The 16,869-nt window shown below is 43.2% G+C and overlaps 1 protein-coding gene across 1 annotated transcript in view; it reads right to left on the bottom strand.

Moving 5' to 3' along the window:
* Window positions 1–324: 324 nt before the first annotated feature.
* MTFR2 (mitochondrial fission regulator 2) overlaps window positions 325–16,869 on the bottom strand; it is a 37,724-nt gene continuing 21,179 nt past the window's right edge. The window contains exon 9 of the mRNA XM_073627329.1: window positions 325–6,281. Coding sequence (XP_073483430.1) covers window positions 6,207–6,281 — 75 coding nt within the window. The 3' untranslated portion in view covers window positions 325–6,206. The remainder of the gene's footprint in view (window positions 6,282–16,869) is intronic.

Consider the following 16,869-nt stretch of genomic DNA (forward strand, 5'->3'; position numbering starts at 1 on the left):
CTACAGCAGGCCAATGCAAAGACAGATTGAGGTACTTCAAAAAAATATATTAAAAACAAGCCATATATAAACTGCATGCATGTAGCTCATGAATACATAACTAGATTAGAAGGAGGTATCTGCCACACATCTGTTGTAAAGTCTTAGAATGAATGTTATAACTGACAAACTTAGCAAACAAAATATACTGTATGAAAAAATTAAAAACATGAAAAACAGCCAACAAGGTCTTAAAAGGGCAGAAATTAGATCAGGCCACAAAAACAATCCATGTTTTGAGAGGTAAAGTGTAAGGCTTTATTTTAAATCTATTTACAAATAGGTTTTATACACAGCACTTTTCATGTAATAATGAAAAACTATGAACATCTGTAAGAAAGCAGCATAATAATTACAAAAATCAAAACATTGTATGAAAACAATACAGGAAAAAAAAAGAACCACAGAAAAGCATACAAACAGCTGTATTAACTCTTCACATTAGGTCTTAAAAGTGCAATGGAAAAAGCACATTACATACGGCCTTGGGAAAATAGGATTTTTGACATACCTATAAAACCCTTTTCTTGGGATACATCACAGGACACAGGAAATGGCTTTTTAGACCATTGGGTTATGCTCCACCTCCTGATTGGACACTGGCAAAACAGCAACGCTTAAAGTGGTTCTAAAGGCAAACCAAAAAGGCCTGGCAAACCCCAATAGAGGCAATCATGGGCTGCATAGCTGCACCCACCAAGGTCCTTAAACACCAGATCATCATCCACTGGTCCACTGGAACTGTAACCTTTTTTTTTCCAGACAAGGCACTGTGGGGTCCACAGCTGGAACTGTCCACTTTTTTATTTTCATGAGTGGCCCTCCATTGGATATCGTTGCGAGAACTATTTAGGGGGAGCAAAAACCTTATCCGGGTGAGGCCAGTCCCTGTACCATTCCTCCTCTGTATGAGGGTGTAGCAGAAAGATTTAGTTGCTTTGGAGAGCCTTCCATGACCCAAACTCTGAGTGCTCTGGCAATGACAGTTTCAAGTTCTTACGCACCACCTTGGTTAGGGGTCCCATTGTAGCTTTTTGGGCCTGGGAGATATATTCAAAACCACAGTTTCTTCTTGTGAAGATTTGTCTGCTTCAAAAAGGAACATGCTTCCTCAGACCCTTTCTCCTCTACTTCCAATTCTTGGTGGAAGGGGGTTATTCACAGGACAGCTGCTGTGGAGATCTGGAACACTTATGTAATAAATCCCTATGGATATCTGTCAATTGTCCAACACATTGGGAAAAAGAAGTAAAAGTATGTCTTGAGCAAAAAGTCACTATCCAGATCCAGAGCCAGCCTGTTACCCCATGAAAGAATATGTAGAAGAACGAACATCCCTAGCCATATGATGAGCTTCAATTCCCCCAGTTCCCTGGCCACCTTGTGTCAAATCAATCATGCTAGCTGAACTTTGGAAGAGGCGTGCTACTTACAGTACGAAATACAGTAGGGAGGAGTGTCCCACCACCTGGAGACCCAAGGTCACAACAGGACCTGTGCTACACAAATTGCGGGAACTGTAAAGGATACGTCCAGCATATTCCATATTCCAGATCCAAAGGGCTAATCCAAAACGGCACAAAATTTTTCTAGAAGATCTTAATGCACAATAGAAAGGAAAACTGTCTCAGCAGTATGTCTATCAACTAAGGGCACTAGCAAAAACCGAGGAAATGCTGGGAGTGATTATGCAAGGCTGAGTTAGGCCACTTTCACACTGAAGCAGCGAGCCCATAAGCGGTAAAGTGCTGCTTTACTGCTGTTATAGCAGCGCTTTGGAGCCGATATCGGCACGCTTTCAACCCCCGCTTAGCTTTAAGGCGATTTGAAAGCGGCGTCCATTCATTTTAATGGGCAGGGGCGGTGGAGAAGCAGTGTATACACCGCTCCCACAACGCCCCAAAGATGCTGCTTGCAGGACTTTTTTTTTCCTGTTCTGCAAACGCACCGCCCCAGTGTGAAAGCACTCGGGCTTTCACACTGGGGCTGCAGAAGAGGCGCTTTACAGGCACTATCTTTAGCGCAAAAAACGCCTGTAAAGCGCCTCAGTGTGGAAGTGGTCTTAGGATTTGCCATTTACCAGTGCACAGTTACCTGGAGGTGGAACATAACCCAACAGACAAATTATTGACTATTGTACTGTGATAAAGGACAGAAAGAAAAAGTTTTTCACAGAACAATGTAAAAAGGAATCTTAGCTTCTGAGGCTACCTTGTAGAGTGACTCCTCTCTATACCCAACAGCAGAACTGAAAGCTGTGCTGCCACTTTTGGGTAAAGCCTTTTACAATGAATCAACTAGTCACAAAAAAAGAAAAAAAAAAACTGTCAGATAAGCAGGTATATAAAAAAAAGGAGCCGCAGAGGGATCCTTGCAATGAGGAGCAAAACGTAGATGTTTCTTTGCAACTACACACAGGGGACATTAGCCAGAAAAAAACGTTAGCATGGGTTAGCTATAGGTTTTGAACAAGTGTTTTAAAGTGAAACCACCACCCAACATGACATTGGTTGACTGAAGGTTTAATCACCAAGCAACAGAACTGGTATGTTGGGAGGAAGGAGAGCGACTCACAAGTGCCCCAATACCCTTAAGTACCTGTTGCTTTGCATTGGTTTTTGCAGTTTTAAAAAAGCCAATAACATTTTAATGTCTATTATAGGTGGGCTCAACATGAAATATAAAAAAACAATACATTAAAAAGCCAAAATAAGAATTAAGATCTACACTAAAAAAAACCCCTCTATTATGGACATCTGTGTAACCTTTAATGTTCACAGCTGAGCTAGGATGATGCTCAAATAACCAACCATTTAATGTAGAAGTCCAGATAAAAAAAAAAAAAAATTTTAATCTGGTATTCCAGAGTGTACCCAATTGGGAGATCCAATCTTACTTACTATCCTGGTCTTCACTGTCACCAGAACAGAAAATTAAAGTGCTCTGCTGACAAATATCAGAGGTGGGATTTCTGCACTTTGGGAAAATTTAATTTGCCTACCTGTTCTTTTTCAGACAGGAAGTTAAAGCGAAGTTCCACCCAAAAGTGGAACTTCCGCTCATCTGATTCCTCCCCCCCTCCGGTGCCACAATTGGCACCTTTCAGGGGGGTGCAGATACCTGTCTACTACAGGTATTTGCACCCTCTTCCTAGAATAGACTCCCGCGGGAGTCACGCCCCTTCCCGCACCCCCCCCCCCTCCTGGGAAACACACAGGTCCCAGGAGATAGCGGGGACCACTTAGGACGTGCAGCGTGACTCGCGTATGCGCAGTAGGGGACCGGGAAGTGAAGCCGTAACACTTCACTTCCTGATTCCCATACAGAGAATGGCGGCGGCAGCAGCCGAGATCCGAGCAATTGCCGACATCGCTGGACTCCAGGACAGGTAAGTCTCCATTTAAAGTCAGCAGCTGCAGCATTTGTAGCTGCTGGCTTTTAATAATTTTTTTTTTTTTTAGGTGGACTCCCTCTTTAAGAAAAATCTCTCCACTCAGGAGACGAGCAATAAAATATCCAACAAAGCCTACCCAAAACTTAAAAAAAAGTTTTGACTGGAGTTTGACTTAAAGGAGAAGTGTGAAAAAAATAAAATAAAAAATAAAACATACATAGTCACCCTCTTGCTGCAGCTGTCCCTCGCAGTTCTCTGTCTGCTCTGAGCAGAGAACGGTGACCGTCATTCAGTGCTCTCTGCTCTGCCCCTCCAGTACTTGCTGGAGTTTTAGGCTTTGGAGGTAGCAGGAGCGGCTGGCTAATGCTCTCAGCAGCTCACTGAGCGGTTGAGCCAGCAGCTGATCAGGCCTCTGGGTGGATCCCAACATTATTTTTGGGATCCTTCCAGAACCTGGAGCCATTCTGTGACATCTTTAGCCAACTGTCAGCTGAGTCTGGGTCACAGGAGAGTACAAGTACATTCCTAGGGCCCACAGGAGATGCATCACCAAAAAAATCTTTGGCTATACTTCCCTTTTAATAAAACTTTTTTTTGTGGTAAAACTAAAAACTTCAAATAAACAGTCAAAGCCTATAAACGGGACAATAAAAATTAGCAACACACTAATAAAATCATCGCTCTGTACCCTCTCCTGACAGGAAACTTTCAGGTGTTAGATGAACAGCAATGCACTAAAACTCAAAGTGGTAGTAAATTCAATTTTTATTTTAACCTACAGGTAAGCTTTTACGATCACTTTAAATTGGCTTCTTGTGCTGTCACCTCTTTCTTTTGGATTCTTTGCCCTGCTGTGCAGAAGATTACAGTGGGCCAATATCAAGACAAATTCAGATGCTTATCCTAGTTTTATGTAAACACAATTAAAGCCCAACTCAAGACACATTTTTCATAGAGTGAGGAAGGGTCACAACTTCTGACATTTTAATTGCTGTTCACGCCTTCCTGTCTCTGCGATTCCAATGTCCCTCACTTTTTGTAGATGTGTAAAGTAAGCATCTGAAAATTATTGGTCATACCTGAACTTGTTAAAAAGGGACACTATACTCTGATTTAAAAATAAAAAATGATATTCAAGTATGCATTCTTAATTTAAAAATGTACATTCTATTGCTCTCAGCCTCCTCCCAATTTCTTTGTTTTTCTGCTGTGATCCAACTTCCTGGAGGGTGCTTATGTTTGTTCTCCATGGTCCCACTGAATGTAGAAACGTGGCCACCCTCTAACAGGAAGTTGGATCACAGCAGCATAAAAAAACAAATTTGGGGATATGGAGGAGGCTGAGGTCAATGAAAAGTACATTTTTAAATTAAGCACACACATTTGAATAGATAAGTTTCTATATAAATTAGAGTTTAGTGTCACTTTAAACTCTCTTCCGCATGCCCCATGGAACTGTCACTTTCTTCACATTCATGAGTATCCCACCTTTTCCTATCTCCCCATCATTCTTTGCTTTGCATGTCCGAAAGGATGCTTCCTCGCAAGTAAATAGCACTCTTTGCAAAAACTCTTAATCAGTTCTTGAAGATTGATAAGGGGTATAGAAGAACCACCTGTAGAGAGTGTGATGCAAAAACAGTCTCTTTTCCTGCCAGTGCACTCTTCTGCTTTGAACTGTATTATAATTGAAGTAGAAGCACATCAAACTCCCAAGAGCTAAAAGATAGGATTTAAGTGCACAAGACTCCCTGGCTTATGAGTGCATAAGACATTTTACACTCTTATGGAGTTATGCACAATGAACGAACAGGTGTGGCACAAAAGGATAGATGGAAAGGGATGGGAGGGTAACACACATTAAACTGACTTGAAGCAAACCTCTAATACATACCTATAAAAGGCAAAATAAGAGATTCATTTTACAGCAGGCTGAATAAGTATGCTTCAATTGCCAGTACCCGCCAACCCACCCTCTTTCCAGAATTTCCTTGACTTTGAAAATGGACACAGATCTAATCAGGTTTCCCTCCAGCCCTCACATTAAAGCATAGTAGTTCTTTTATTCTGGGCTCCCGGGGAAGCACTGGAAAGTTATATAAAGCATAATTACTGTGCTTACTAAGAAATAATGTTATTTTGCCTTCTATGGACAACATATAGATCCACTTTAAAACAGGAAATACAATAACAGGTACAGCGTACAAACATCTAGCTTTTACATTAAAATAATACCAAAAAACCCAAATGAAGATTTTTTTTGCAATGTCCAAATGAAATTTACAGCACTGTATTAAGCAAAACATTTTCCATGCCAACATTACCAGCCATAATAACCATTGTCCCATGTGCAGAAGGCAGCAAACACCTATGCAAAGCAGATAATATGTGAAGTGTGGAGTGTAAACATATACAAACAGGGATACCAGTTATATTTGGGGCCCAAGTAGAACAAAACAGTTTGTATAATCCTGTGACATAAATGAGAGCATGATATGAAGATGGAGAGACGTGGTACTGGGAAGGTTTCATGATAGTCGTATTTTCCCAATAATTTAAAATTTGGACATTTTGTACACCAAAAAAGTCATATAACCCCACATCACGTAAAACAAAACTGATAAACTCTTACAGTAAAGCAGTCTTTTGAAACATGCCCAAATGGAAGACAATCCATACTCGTACATTTGAGCTTGTTAAGATGTAGACATGTTTCAATCTTTTTTTTTTTTTCAGTTAAATTAGTTCAGTGCAATTGAACATAGGGTACAGATTAACTGAATGCTGGTTTTCTTGGAATTTCTTTCATAGCTCTCTGCCCTTTTGGCTTCAGTAGATGGCGCCCAAACTATGGATAAAAAGTAGATTGTAAAATTACATAATAAAGTAAACCTGGATCATATAAACAAATATAGTGTGACTTGTACGAAATAGTTCATGGCGGACTTTGGATAACTATTCTTTTGCCATTTAAAAAGGATAACTATCTGAAATAAGTGATCCACGATAAATGCTTAGTCACCCCCGCTCAGGCCAACAAGGTCCGATGAGTTGGATGCCGCTGACTAGTGAGGCATGCTTGACTGTAGGGATGGTGTTCATTAGGGTCATAGTCAGCATTTTTCTTCCTCCAAACATGGCGATTCAAGTTAATGTCAAAGAGCTCAATTTTGGTCTCATCTGACCACACAGCACTTCCTCCCAATCCTTCTCTGAATCATTTAGATGTTTATTGGCATGACTGTACACTTGCCTTCTTGAGGAGGGGAAATCGATGTGTTTGGAGGAGGAAAAATGCTGACTATGACCCTAAGAACACCATCCCTACAGTCAAGCACGGAAGTGGAAACATGATGTTTTGGTGCCGTTTCTCTGCTAAAAGGTACAGACCGACTTTGCCGCATTGAGGGGACAATGAATGGGGCCATGTATTGTAAAATCTTGGATGAGAACCTTCTTCCCTCAGCCAGAACACTGAAGATGGGTCATTCAGCATGACAATGACCCAAAACAACAGGTCAACAAAGGAGTGGCTCATGAAGAAGCACATTAAGGTCATGTAGTAGCCTAGTCAGTCTCTAGACCTTAATCCTATAGAAAACTTATGGAGGGAGCTGTACCTTCGAGTTGCCAAGCGGCAGCCAAGAAACCTTAAGGATTTAGAGAAGATCTGTACAGAAGAAGAGTGGACCAAAATCCCTCCTGAGATGTGTGCAAACCTGATCACTAACGTCAAGAAACGTCTTACCTCTGTGCTTTCCAACAAGAGTTTCTCCACCAAGTACTAAGTCATATTTTGCTTGGGGATCAAATACTTATTTTACTCATAGAACTGCAACTCAATTTATAACATTTGTTTTATCTGTTTTTCTGGATTATTGATATTCTGTCTCTATCATTTAAAATACACCTATCCCCGTCAGGGGGAGATGCCAGCTCACAGTGTCTGCGGCGGATCCCTGTAGCATTAGCTGGTCTCTGGAGCAACGACAGAGACCAGCAGCAAGGTAACTGCGTACGACGTCATCGCGATGCACATGCGCAGTACAAGGGGAACATCGGGGAGTCAGGCGGCAGCCATCTCCACTCCATCTGGCTGCCCGGAGGGGGATAGACCCTGGATGGGTGTCCAGCCTGTAGACTCCCACACGCTAGAGTCATCAGCCTAAGGACATTTAGCCATTTAAACACAGCCTGTCATATATATTCTTAGACTGCAAGTACACATATATCCCTATGGGAACCCTAGAGTCTTAAGTAGATAGCGTTAACAATGAAGTATATCGCTTGAATGAGAGAATATTATATATATATATATATATATATATATATATATATATTTTACTTGCAGTTTGCTCTACTGAGTTAAGGACCCTGGCTGGTGGGGTGACCGAATGCCCCTTGTGTTGTGTTTTGAAACCTCAGTGCTGCCTGTATATACAACGCTTTGGGAAAGGCATTTTTGACCAGAAAGAGAATAATATGCAAGTTCACTGTGAAAGATTTGATACAAAATGATGCCATAGAAGTGTTATGATGATGATTCTAAAGAAGGTGATTTATGTTGCAGAGTGGCACATAATCCTTGAAGAAGACATCTTTTGAAACGCATTGGATTTCTCCAGCTTCCTAATGCCTGGAATGTGTGGTCTATAGTGCAATACTCGCGTCTAGCTAGGAGACACCACTGTAAAAATAGGATTTTTTATAACAGCTTACCCATAAAATCCTTTTCTTTCGATGGACATCACGGGACACAGAGCCTCAGTAATTACTAATGGGTTATATAGGTATCACTAGGTGATTGGACACTGGTCACACCCTAAACAGGAAGTTCAACCCCCTATATAATCCCTCCCCTTGCAGGGATACCTCAGTTTTGTAGCCAAGCAATATAAGTGTATTAGAAGAGGGGCGGGACCTCTGTGTCCCGTGATGTCCATCGAAAGAAAAGGATTTTACAGGTAAGCCGTTATAAAAAAAAATCCTATTTTCTTTCTCGAACATCACGGGACACAGAGCCTCAGTAATTACTGATGGGATGTCCCAGAGCAATGCTACATGAGGGGAGGGGAATCACAACCAAGTAAAGTGCAATCAGACCTGAGGACCCTGTACCTCTGCCTGCAGCACACTACGCCCAAAAGCGATATCCTCATGCCTTCTCACATCCACCTGATAAAATCTGGTGAATGTATGAACTGAAGACCAGGTTGCTGTCTTGCAGATTTGAGCCATAGAGGCCCAGTGGCACACTGTCTAAGAAGCACCAATAGCCCCTGTGGAATGTGCTTTGATCTGAAACGGAGTAATCTTCTGTTTCAAACCGTAAGCCTGAATAATCAATTGCCGAATCCATTTAGGAATGGTAGATCTTGACGCTGCCTGTCCTCTATTGGGACCCTCTGGCAGCACGAACAAAACATCCGTTTTGCGAATCTGAGCAGTTGCCTCGAGATAGGCCTTGACTGCTCTTACTACATCCAAAGAATGTAGTGACCTTTCTTCCAAAGAACAGGGATCTGGAAAAAAGGAAGGCAGAACAATGTCTTGGTTTAGATGAAAACCTGAAACCACCTTCGGTAAAAAACTAGGATGAGGGCGCAATACCACTCTATCCTTGTGTACAATCAAATAAGGCTCTTTACAGGAAAGAGCTGCTAATTCTGATACTCTTCTAGCAGAAGAGATGGCTACCAGAAAAATTAACTTCCTTGTCAACAAGACCAAAGGAATCTGACGTATTGGTTCAAAGGGCTGTTTCTGTAAAACAAACAGAACCAAGTTCCAGTTCCAGGGGTTTAGGGGCGCCTTAACCGGAAGATTAAGACGCATCACCCCCTGCATAGAATTTCGGACCAAAGAATGCGAAGCAAGTGGCCGTTGAAATAATACTGATAAGGCCGAGACCTGGCCCTTGATGGTACTCAAGGCCAGCTTCATCTCTAATCCCAATTGTAGGAAATCAAGAATTCTACCAATCACATATCTTCTGAGATGTCAACCCCTGGATTCACACCAGGATACATAAGCTTTCCAGACTCTATGATAAATTACTCTGGAAGCTGGCTTCCTTGCATTGATCAATGTAGATATCACAGGACCTGAAACCCCACGGCTCTTCAGAACCTGGGTTTCAATAGCCAAACCTGTCTATTTTAAAGTTTGTATGGCAGGATGGAACGCTGGACTCTGAGATAACAGGTCTGGGCGTGACGGTAGGGTCCATGGGGAACCCACTGTCATCCTTACTATTTCTGCGTACTAAGTCCTCCTGGGCCAAGCGGGGGCTACCAGAAGTACCGACCTTCCTGCCTGATCCTGCGAAGGAATCATGGCAGTAGCAGAATATGCGGGAATGTACAAACCAGTGAGAACCGATGCCACGGAATCACCACCGCATCCGTCCCATCTGCAAGAGGATCTTTTATCCCTGCCACAAATTTGATATAAGCCACTGCTGTGGCATTGTCGGACTGGATCCTGACTGGGCAACCCTGTAGCCTGAGAGTCCAGGCCTTTTAGGGCTAGCTATGCCGCACGGATCTCCAGAACGTTGATGGGTAGAGACCTCTCGGTCTTGGACCATACCCCTTGGACCACAGACTTTTCCAGAACTGCTCCCCAACCCGAAAGACTGGCAACCGTTGTTACCACTGTCAAGGTGACCGGTAGGAAGGATTTCCCTTTCTGCAAGCTTTCGGGTATTAACCACCAATTGAGGCACTGACGCACTGCCTGAGACAAGTGCATCGGAAAATCTAATGCCTGAACCCTCTTGTTCCAGGCCAACAGGATACTGTGTTGCAACAGTCCTGACTGAAACTGAGCATAGGGAACTGCTTCGACGAAGCTACCCTCTTTCCCAGCAGCCTTATACAAAGGTGGACAGAAGGACCCTTCCTGGTCCTGACTACCGGAATCAGCTCCCTTAAGGCAGTGATCTTTGCCTGAGGAAAAAATACCTTCTTCCTGGCTTGTATCTATGATCAGACCCAAATACTCCAGTTTTCTTACTGGTTTTAGGAAAGATCTTTCTAGGTTGAAGATCCAACCTAGGTGTTCCAGATACTTGACTGTGGTCCTCAAGTTCCCGTTCAACGAGGCTACCAACCGGTCTATCAAGAGCAGGTCGTCTAGGTATGCTATCACAGTTATACCCTGAACCCTTAATCTGGCCAGAGGAGGAGCCAAGATCTTTGTGAACACTCGAGGTGCAGTGGCTATCCCGAAAAGCAGAGCCACAAACTGGAAATGACGCCCTTCTATCTCGAAGTGCAGAAACTTCTGATGAGCAGGAAAAATGGGCACATGCAGATATGCATCTCTGATGTCTATCGATGCCAGCAAATTCTCCTCCCTGCAGGATGGAGACTACTGTCCGAATTGATTCCATGCGGAAGGACCGAATCCTTAGGAATCGATTCAGATCCCTTAGATGCAGAATGGGTCTGACATCCCCATTTGGCTTTTGGATCGTAAAAAGGTTGGGATAAAAACCCAATCCTTGATCCTTCGCGGGAACCACCATAATAACCTCTTGCGACAAAAGTTGCTGTAACGCTAGAAGGAGCAACTGCTTCTTCTCTGGATCTCTGGGGACACTTGATCTGAGGAAACGAGGAGAGGGAAACTCCTGGAACTCCAGTTTGTAACCTAAGGTTACCGAGGAGATTACCCATCTGTCCTGAAATCCTCCTGCCAGAGCTTTTGAGAACTGTAGCAGTCTTCCCCCCACTCGAGCGAGCAGGGGTGCCCCTTCATAAAGAGGCCTTAGAGTCCTGTCTAGCAGGCTTCTTCCCCCAGGACTTTTGTCTCTGGGGTTTGACTTTTGTTTCTTGACCCAGACGGAGTAGGCCATCAGGACTGCCTAGAGGCTGATGCCCCTGGCACTGGGGAAAAGAGTCCGTTTGAAAGAGGGACCCTTACTCCTCTTCTTACCAGGTAAGAGAGTGCTCTCCCACTAGAGAACCTTTGAATATAATTATCCAAGTCTTCTCCAAACAGCCTTGCACCCTGAAATGGAAATGCAGCCAGAAGTTTCTTACATGGTGCTTCAGCTGACCAATCTTTTAACCATAAGATTCTACGCATACGCACCAACCCAAGTGAAAAACGAGGGGTTTGCCTGATAGAATCGATAATGGCGTAAACAGCAAAACATAAGGCCGCTGGAAGGTTAGCCACCCCCTGGGCCTGCTGTTCCAGTAACACTTTGATGACCTGCTTAACATGGTCTCTTAAGTATTGACAGACTCCAAACTCTGCCACTGCAGGTTGAGCTACTGAACCTGCTAAGGAGAAAATATCCTTCAATAGGGATTCCATCCTTTAATCCACAGGATCCCTGAGCCTCTGAGCATTGTCTACCAGACAAGTCAGACTACAGAGGAAATGGCAGCATCAACGGCCGGTATCCCCCACATCTTTATAAACATTTCTTCCATAGGATAAAGTGTTGAAAACTTTTCCAGGCGGAAAAAACGTTTCTCTGGGTGATCCCACTCAGAATAAATGAGCTTTTTCAAGTCAATTATGAACAGGAAAAGCATGTGTTGTTTGAGGAGGCTTCAGTGACCCTAAAGAAATAGAGAGTTCTTTAACTGATTCAGATACGGGTACTTTAAATGTGGAGCGGACCAATCCAGCAAGGATCTGTATTAAGACCTTTCTCATCCTGAGAAGCGAAGAGGGCCCTTCTCCACTTGATTCCTCAGAGAAGGAATCATCCGTCCCATCCCGATCCTCTGAAAGGGATTTTTCTCCCCTATCCCAGAGCTCCTCTCCTGAGGGTCCTGGGAAACAGAGGAAGACCTAGTGTGTTTTCTTCCACTGAGTGAAGATGCAACTACAGCCATTAATCTTTCCTCTATACCATTAATGGTTGAGGAAAAAAACCTCCCGTGTAATATATACAGGGGCTGAAGTGCCAGAAGCAGGTGTAGCCCCTGACCCCAACGGCTCTCCCTGGCTAGCCGTCCCTGGCCCCTAAGGGGGGGGGGGGGGGGGAGGTGCTGCAGCAAGGGAGTCCTCAGAACCTGAAGGAGATCCCCTAGAGTCTCTGGTTCTTGGGGTATTTGTACCTCTTCTACCCATAGTGCAAAGCAACAAGGTGGAGGTATCACAAAATGAACACTGACTGCTGAGCGATGTAGTCTGGCAAAAGCCTTGCTACCAAATGCCCAGTCTGGTGTTACTTAGTAAATGCTGCCTAGGAGAATGCCTGTGTCCCACCTTACATGCAACTGTCAGCTCTGTGTCCCTCCAAAGGCTTAGTGCACCTGTAACTTGTGCCTTTAATAGCCTGCAGCCGGCACATGTGGGCGTCTAAGCACGCTGGACGCTGTGCTAACGCCCCGCCCCCCCCTTCATTTTTCGAAAAAAAACACGCGCTTCCAGCACGATCCGACCCTCCGGGACATTATGGAGGAAAGGCTGGGGGAGGGGGAGGAAGGAGAGAGGCCGGTAGTGATGAGGCCTGCACGTGGCAAATGGCGGCGGCAAAAGTGCGGTGTATAACCGCCTCACAGACCACCTGCGGCTTCCCCCTAGTCTGGGGGGAGATATCCCTGAGGAGAGCCCCCCATCCCATCCTACCTGGAGCCGGCCGGAGGAGCTTGTGCAGCGTGCGAACACTGAGACAGACATCAGCATGAGAAGGTATGTGCTCTTGGCAGCCCCCGGTGGTGACAATAGGCATAGCATGCATTTACCTTAAAGGAGAAAACCTACTAGAATTAAAAAAATCTGTGGAACCTCCCTTACCTTAGCCAGCCGCAGGGTTCTGTTATACAGACCCAATCTTCACCTCTCACGGTGGGCTCCGTTTGAAAAAACCTTCAGAGACTGGGGCCCCCTAAGAATAGGGAGATCCACAGTTCTGGACCTGTAAAGCACCCGGCCAGAAATAAGGATAGAAAACCATTTTCTGATATGCGGGGTCCAGCTCTCTAAAAAGAGGAAGCGTTACAGGTAAAACCTCGTTTCTTCGGACACGAGGCCCGGGTACCATCCAATTCGGCCTAGAAAAGGACACTTTGAGACAGATCCGGTTCGCCTGGCTTGCCCCAGTATAGGATAATCCCTTTGGAGCTCAGCACAGGACATCTTTACACGTCCATCACCTAAGACACTGGCGTAAAAACTCCCTGCAAGGGGAGGGATTATATAGGGGGTTGAACTTCCTGTTTAGGGTGTGACCAGTGTCCAATCACCTAGTGATACCTATATAACCCATCAGTAATTACTGAGGCTCTGTGTCCCGTGATGTTCGAGAAAGAAAAATCATTTGTTATTTTCCATAAGTGGATATGTCATATGTATAAAAGGTGATATGAAGCACAGATCAATATGTCCATGGAGAACAGAAGATTACTTGAAGCAAGAGCTAGGAATTAGCTCTGCAAGCATATATGCCGACATAGATGGATTGTCAGAAGGGGAACTGAATGGGCATCTATGGCAAAACTACTGGATATCCATTAACTACTTGGGACAATAAACGTATGGTATTCATTAAGGTTAAGTAAGTAAAATTATATCCCTGCACTAGTCTGGTATGGAACTGCTGCAACTCAAATCTTGGAAGGGATAAAGTAATAGAAATGGTTAATGCTGAGCTGTTCCTTCAAATGGTGAACTGATGTGATGATGAACAAAATATAGCGATTAGGTTAAATTAAAAAAGTTCAAGTCCAGACAAAATTCCATACACTTTATAAAGGGTGTGACAAGTGAAAATGGTATTCAACTCCATGGCTACCAGTGTTCAAAAAAACGGCAAAGTGTTCCACCCACAGAGTGGCCACTTACCAGATCTGATGGATCCCTATTACAGAGATCAAGAAAGCTTATGTCGGGATAATCACAGGTGTGGAGATGAGATAGAGGTGATAGAGATGTTACAGCTTCTGCCAATCCGAGCAGGCTTTGTATTCATTAAAAGAACACATCGCTCACCATACTTCACAGGGTAAATCCATTCACTGATCTCCCACTACTCTACATCCTGCAGTTTGCCTTTGAGGTCCCAGGCAGCCAAGAGGGACAGGTAAATCTGGGACATATGACAGGGGGGTGGTTGTATTACTAGTGAATTTAATAAATTTATTAAATGCATTTTGGTGGACAATTCCCATAGAATGTAACCCAAAAGTGGTATAGCTTTGGTTAGTGAAAATTCTACTTTCCAGGAGGTGTGGCATTCAAGAGATCTCTGTCTGTTATTATTATTTGATTTACTTTATAACATATCACAGCATGGCGAATGAGTAGTTGGCATTCTTGTTTTGCTTCTTTTTACGTTTCTGATGTTTTTTTTTAAATGGTGTTGCCTCGGAAAGGGGGGGGGGTAGTCTTATACGGCAAGTATAGCCCAAACCTATGTTTTCACTGGAAAAATAGGGAGTCGTCTTATACGCTGGCAAATACGGTATTTATTTTTTTTGTCCATAGTCAGCCCCCCCCCCTCCTCTTTTTTGTTAGGATATTGATTAAAGGGTTGTATTGTGGTCTAGAATATTATATATATATATATATATGTGTGTATGTGTGTATATATATATATATATATATATATATATATATATATATATATATATATATATATATATATATATATATATATACATACATACACACACACACACAGTATATATATATATATATATATATTTTTTAAATTTTTAATATATATGCATGTGTGACATATATGCATTTGTGTTTTATATAATCTTTATATTTTAATTCATCATTGAGCAGCACATTTGTAAGGCATCATTTTTTAATTTAGGTTATCTTCTAGACAATAATTTAGGATTTAACTGGATGACTCAATTTATGTAGTTGCAATTTTTTTATTTGATCCACTAATTTATATGCTCTTTTTCCCTCGTTTTTCACTTTTTCATAGTGCTGGCATTGTTAGACCTGCAGGGAGATTTTAAATGAAGGGATTCACAGATCGATAATGTTGAATCATTGCGAGCAGACACATTTTTGCTCATCTAAAAACATGGAAGTAGTTTTGAATCTACTTCCGGTGTCACCTCTCAGTTGCGCTATCTGGTGTAGTTGGCAGACTGACACCGCCACTAGAGATATCATTCATGCTGTAATTTTTTAACCTCTATGTAAGTTCTATCTATACATCTTTTATAAATAAAATTGGCTGATTTACACTCTAAGGGCCCTTTCACACTGGGGCGGTTTGCAGGCACTATTGCGCTAATAATAGCGCCTGCAAACCGACCCGAAAGTGCCGCTGCTTTGTCTCCAGTGTGAAAGCCCCGAGGGCAGTGCGCTAGCAGGATGGTAAAAAAAAGTCCTGCTAGCAGCATCCTCGGAGCGGTGAAGGAGCGGAGTATATACCGCTCCTTCACCGCTCCTGCCCATTGAAATCAATGGGACAGCACGGCTATACCGCCGGCAAAGCGCCTCTGCAGAGGCGCTTTGCGGTGGTTTTTAACCCTTTCTCGGTCACTAGCGGGGGGTAAAACTGCCCCGCTAGTGGCCGAATACCGACGGTAAAGCGCCGCTTACAATAGCGGCGCTTTACCGCCGACGCCGCCCCCGCCCCAGTGTGAAAGGGAGCTAAGGCTTCTCCCTTTTCATATATGATCTTTGAACACATGGAGCTCATCCCTGCAAGTGTGTCAAGACATTCTGTTTGAAATCTCCACACCTGTGATCATTCCGGCATAAGCTTTCTTGTTTTCTGTAATAGGGATCCATCAGATCTGGTAAGAGGCCACTCTTTTCTTGTGGATGGTACACTTTGCCGTTTTTCTTGAACACTGGTAACCAGAGTTGAATACCATTTTCACTTGTCACACCCTTTATCAAGTGTATGGAATTTTGTATGGACTTGAAATTTTTTAATTTAACCTATTTTTTTTTTTTTGCTACATTTTTTGCACATTGATAATTTGAATAATGCACTTGTTATGACAATTTGTTATGTGCGTCACCAAGTTGCTATCATATTTGTTCACACACTTTGTTTGAACACTTTGGTAGAAATTTTGTTTATTCACTATATTTTGTTCATCCTCACATCAGTTCACCATTTAAAAGGAACAGCACACCATTAACCATTTCTATTGATTAAGGTTAGCACTGTAAACAATAAAACTAGGGACCTGCTGGTGTCCTCAAGGGGACCAAAAGCAGGTGAATTGAAAAAGCATCAGCAAGTAAGGCTCTCAAAATGCGGTCAGCTGTCCCCGCACAGTCTTTAACCACTTCAACCCTGGAAGATTTTACCCCCTTCCTGACCAGAGCCCTTTTTGCGATTCAGTACTGCGTTGCTTTAACTGACAATTGCGCGGTCATGCGACGTTGCACCCAAACAAAATCAACGTCCTTTTTTTCCCCACAAATAGAGCTTTCTTTTGGTGGTATTTGATCGCCTCTGCGTTTTTTATTTTTTGCGCTAT

Source organism: Aquarana catesbeiana, linkage group LG04 (assembly GCF_042186555.1).
Source record: "Aquarana catesbeiana isolate 2022-GZ linkage group LG04, ASM4218655v1, whole genome shotgun sequence".
Taxonomy (NCBI): Eukaryota; Metazoa; Chordata; class Amphibia; order Anura; family Ranidae; genus Aquarana; species Aquarana catesbeiana.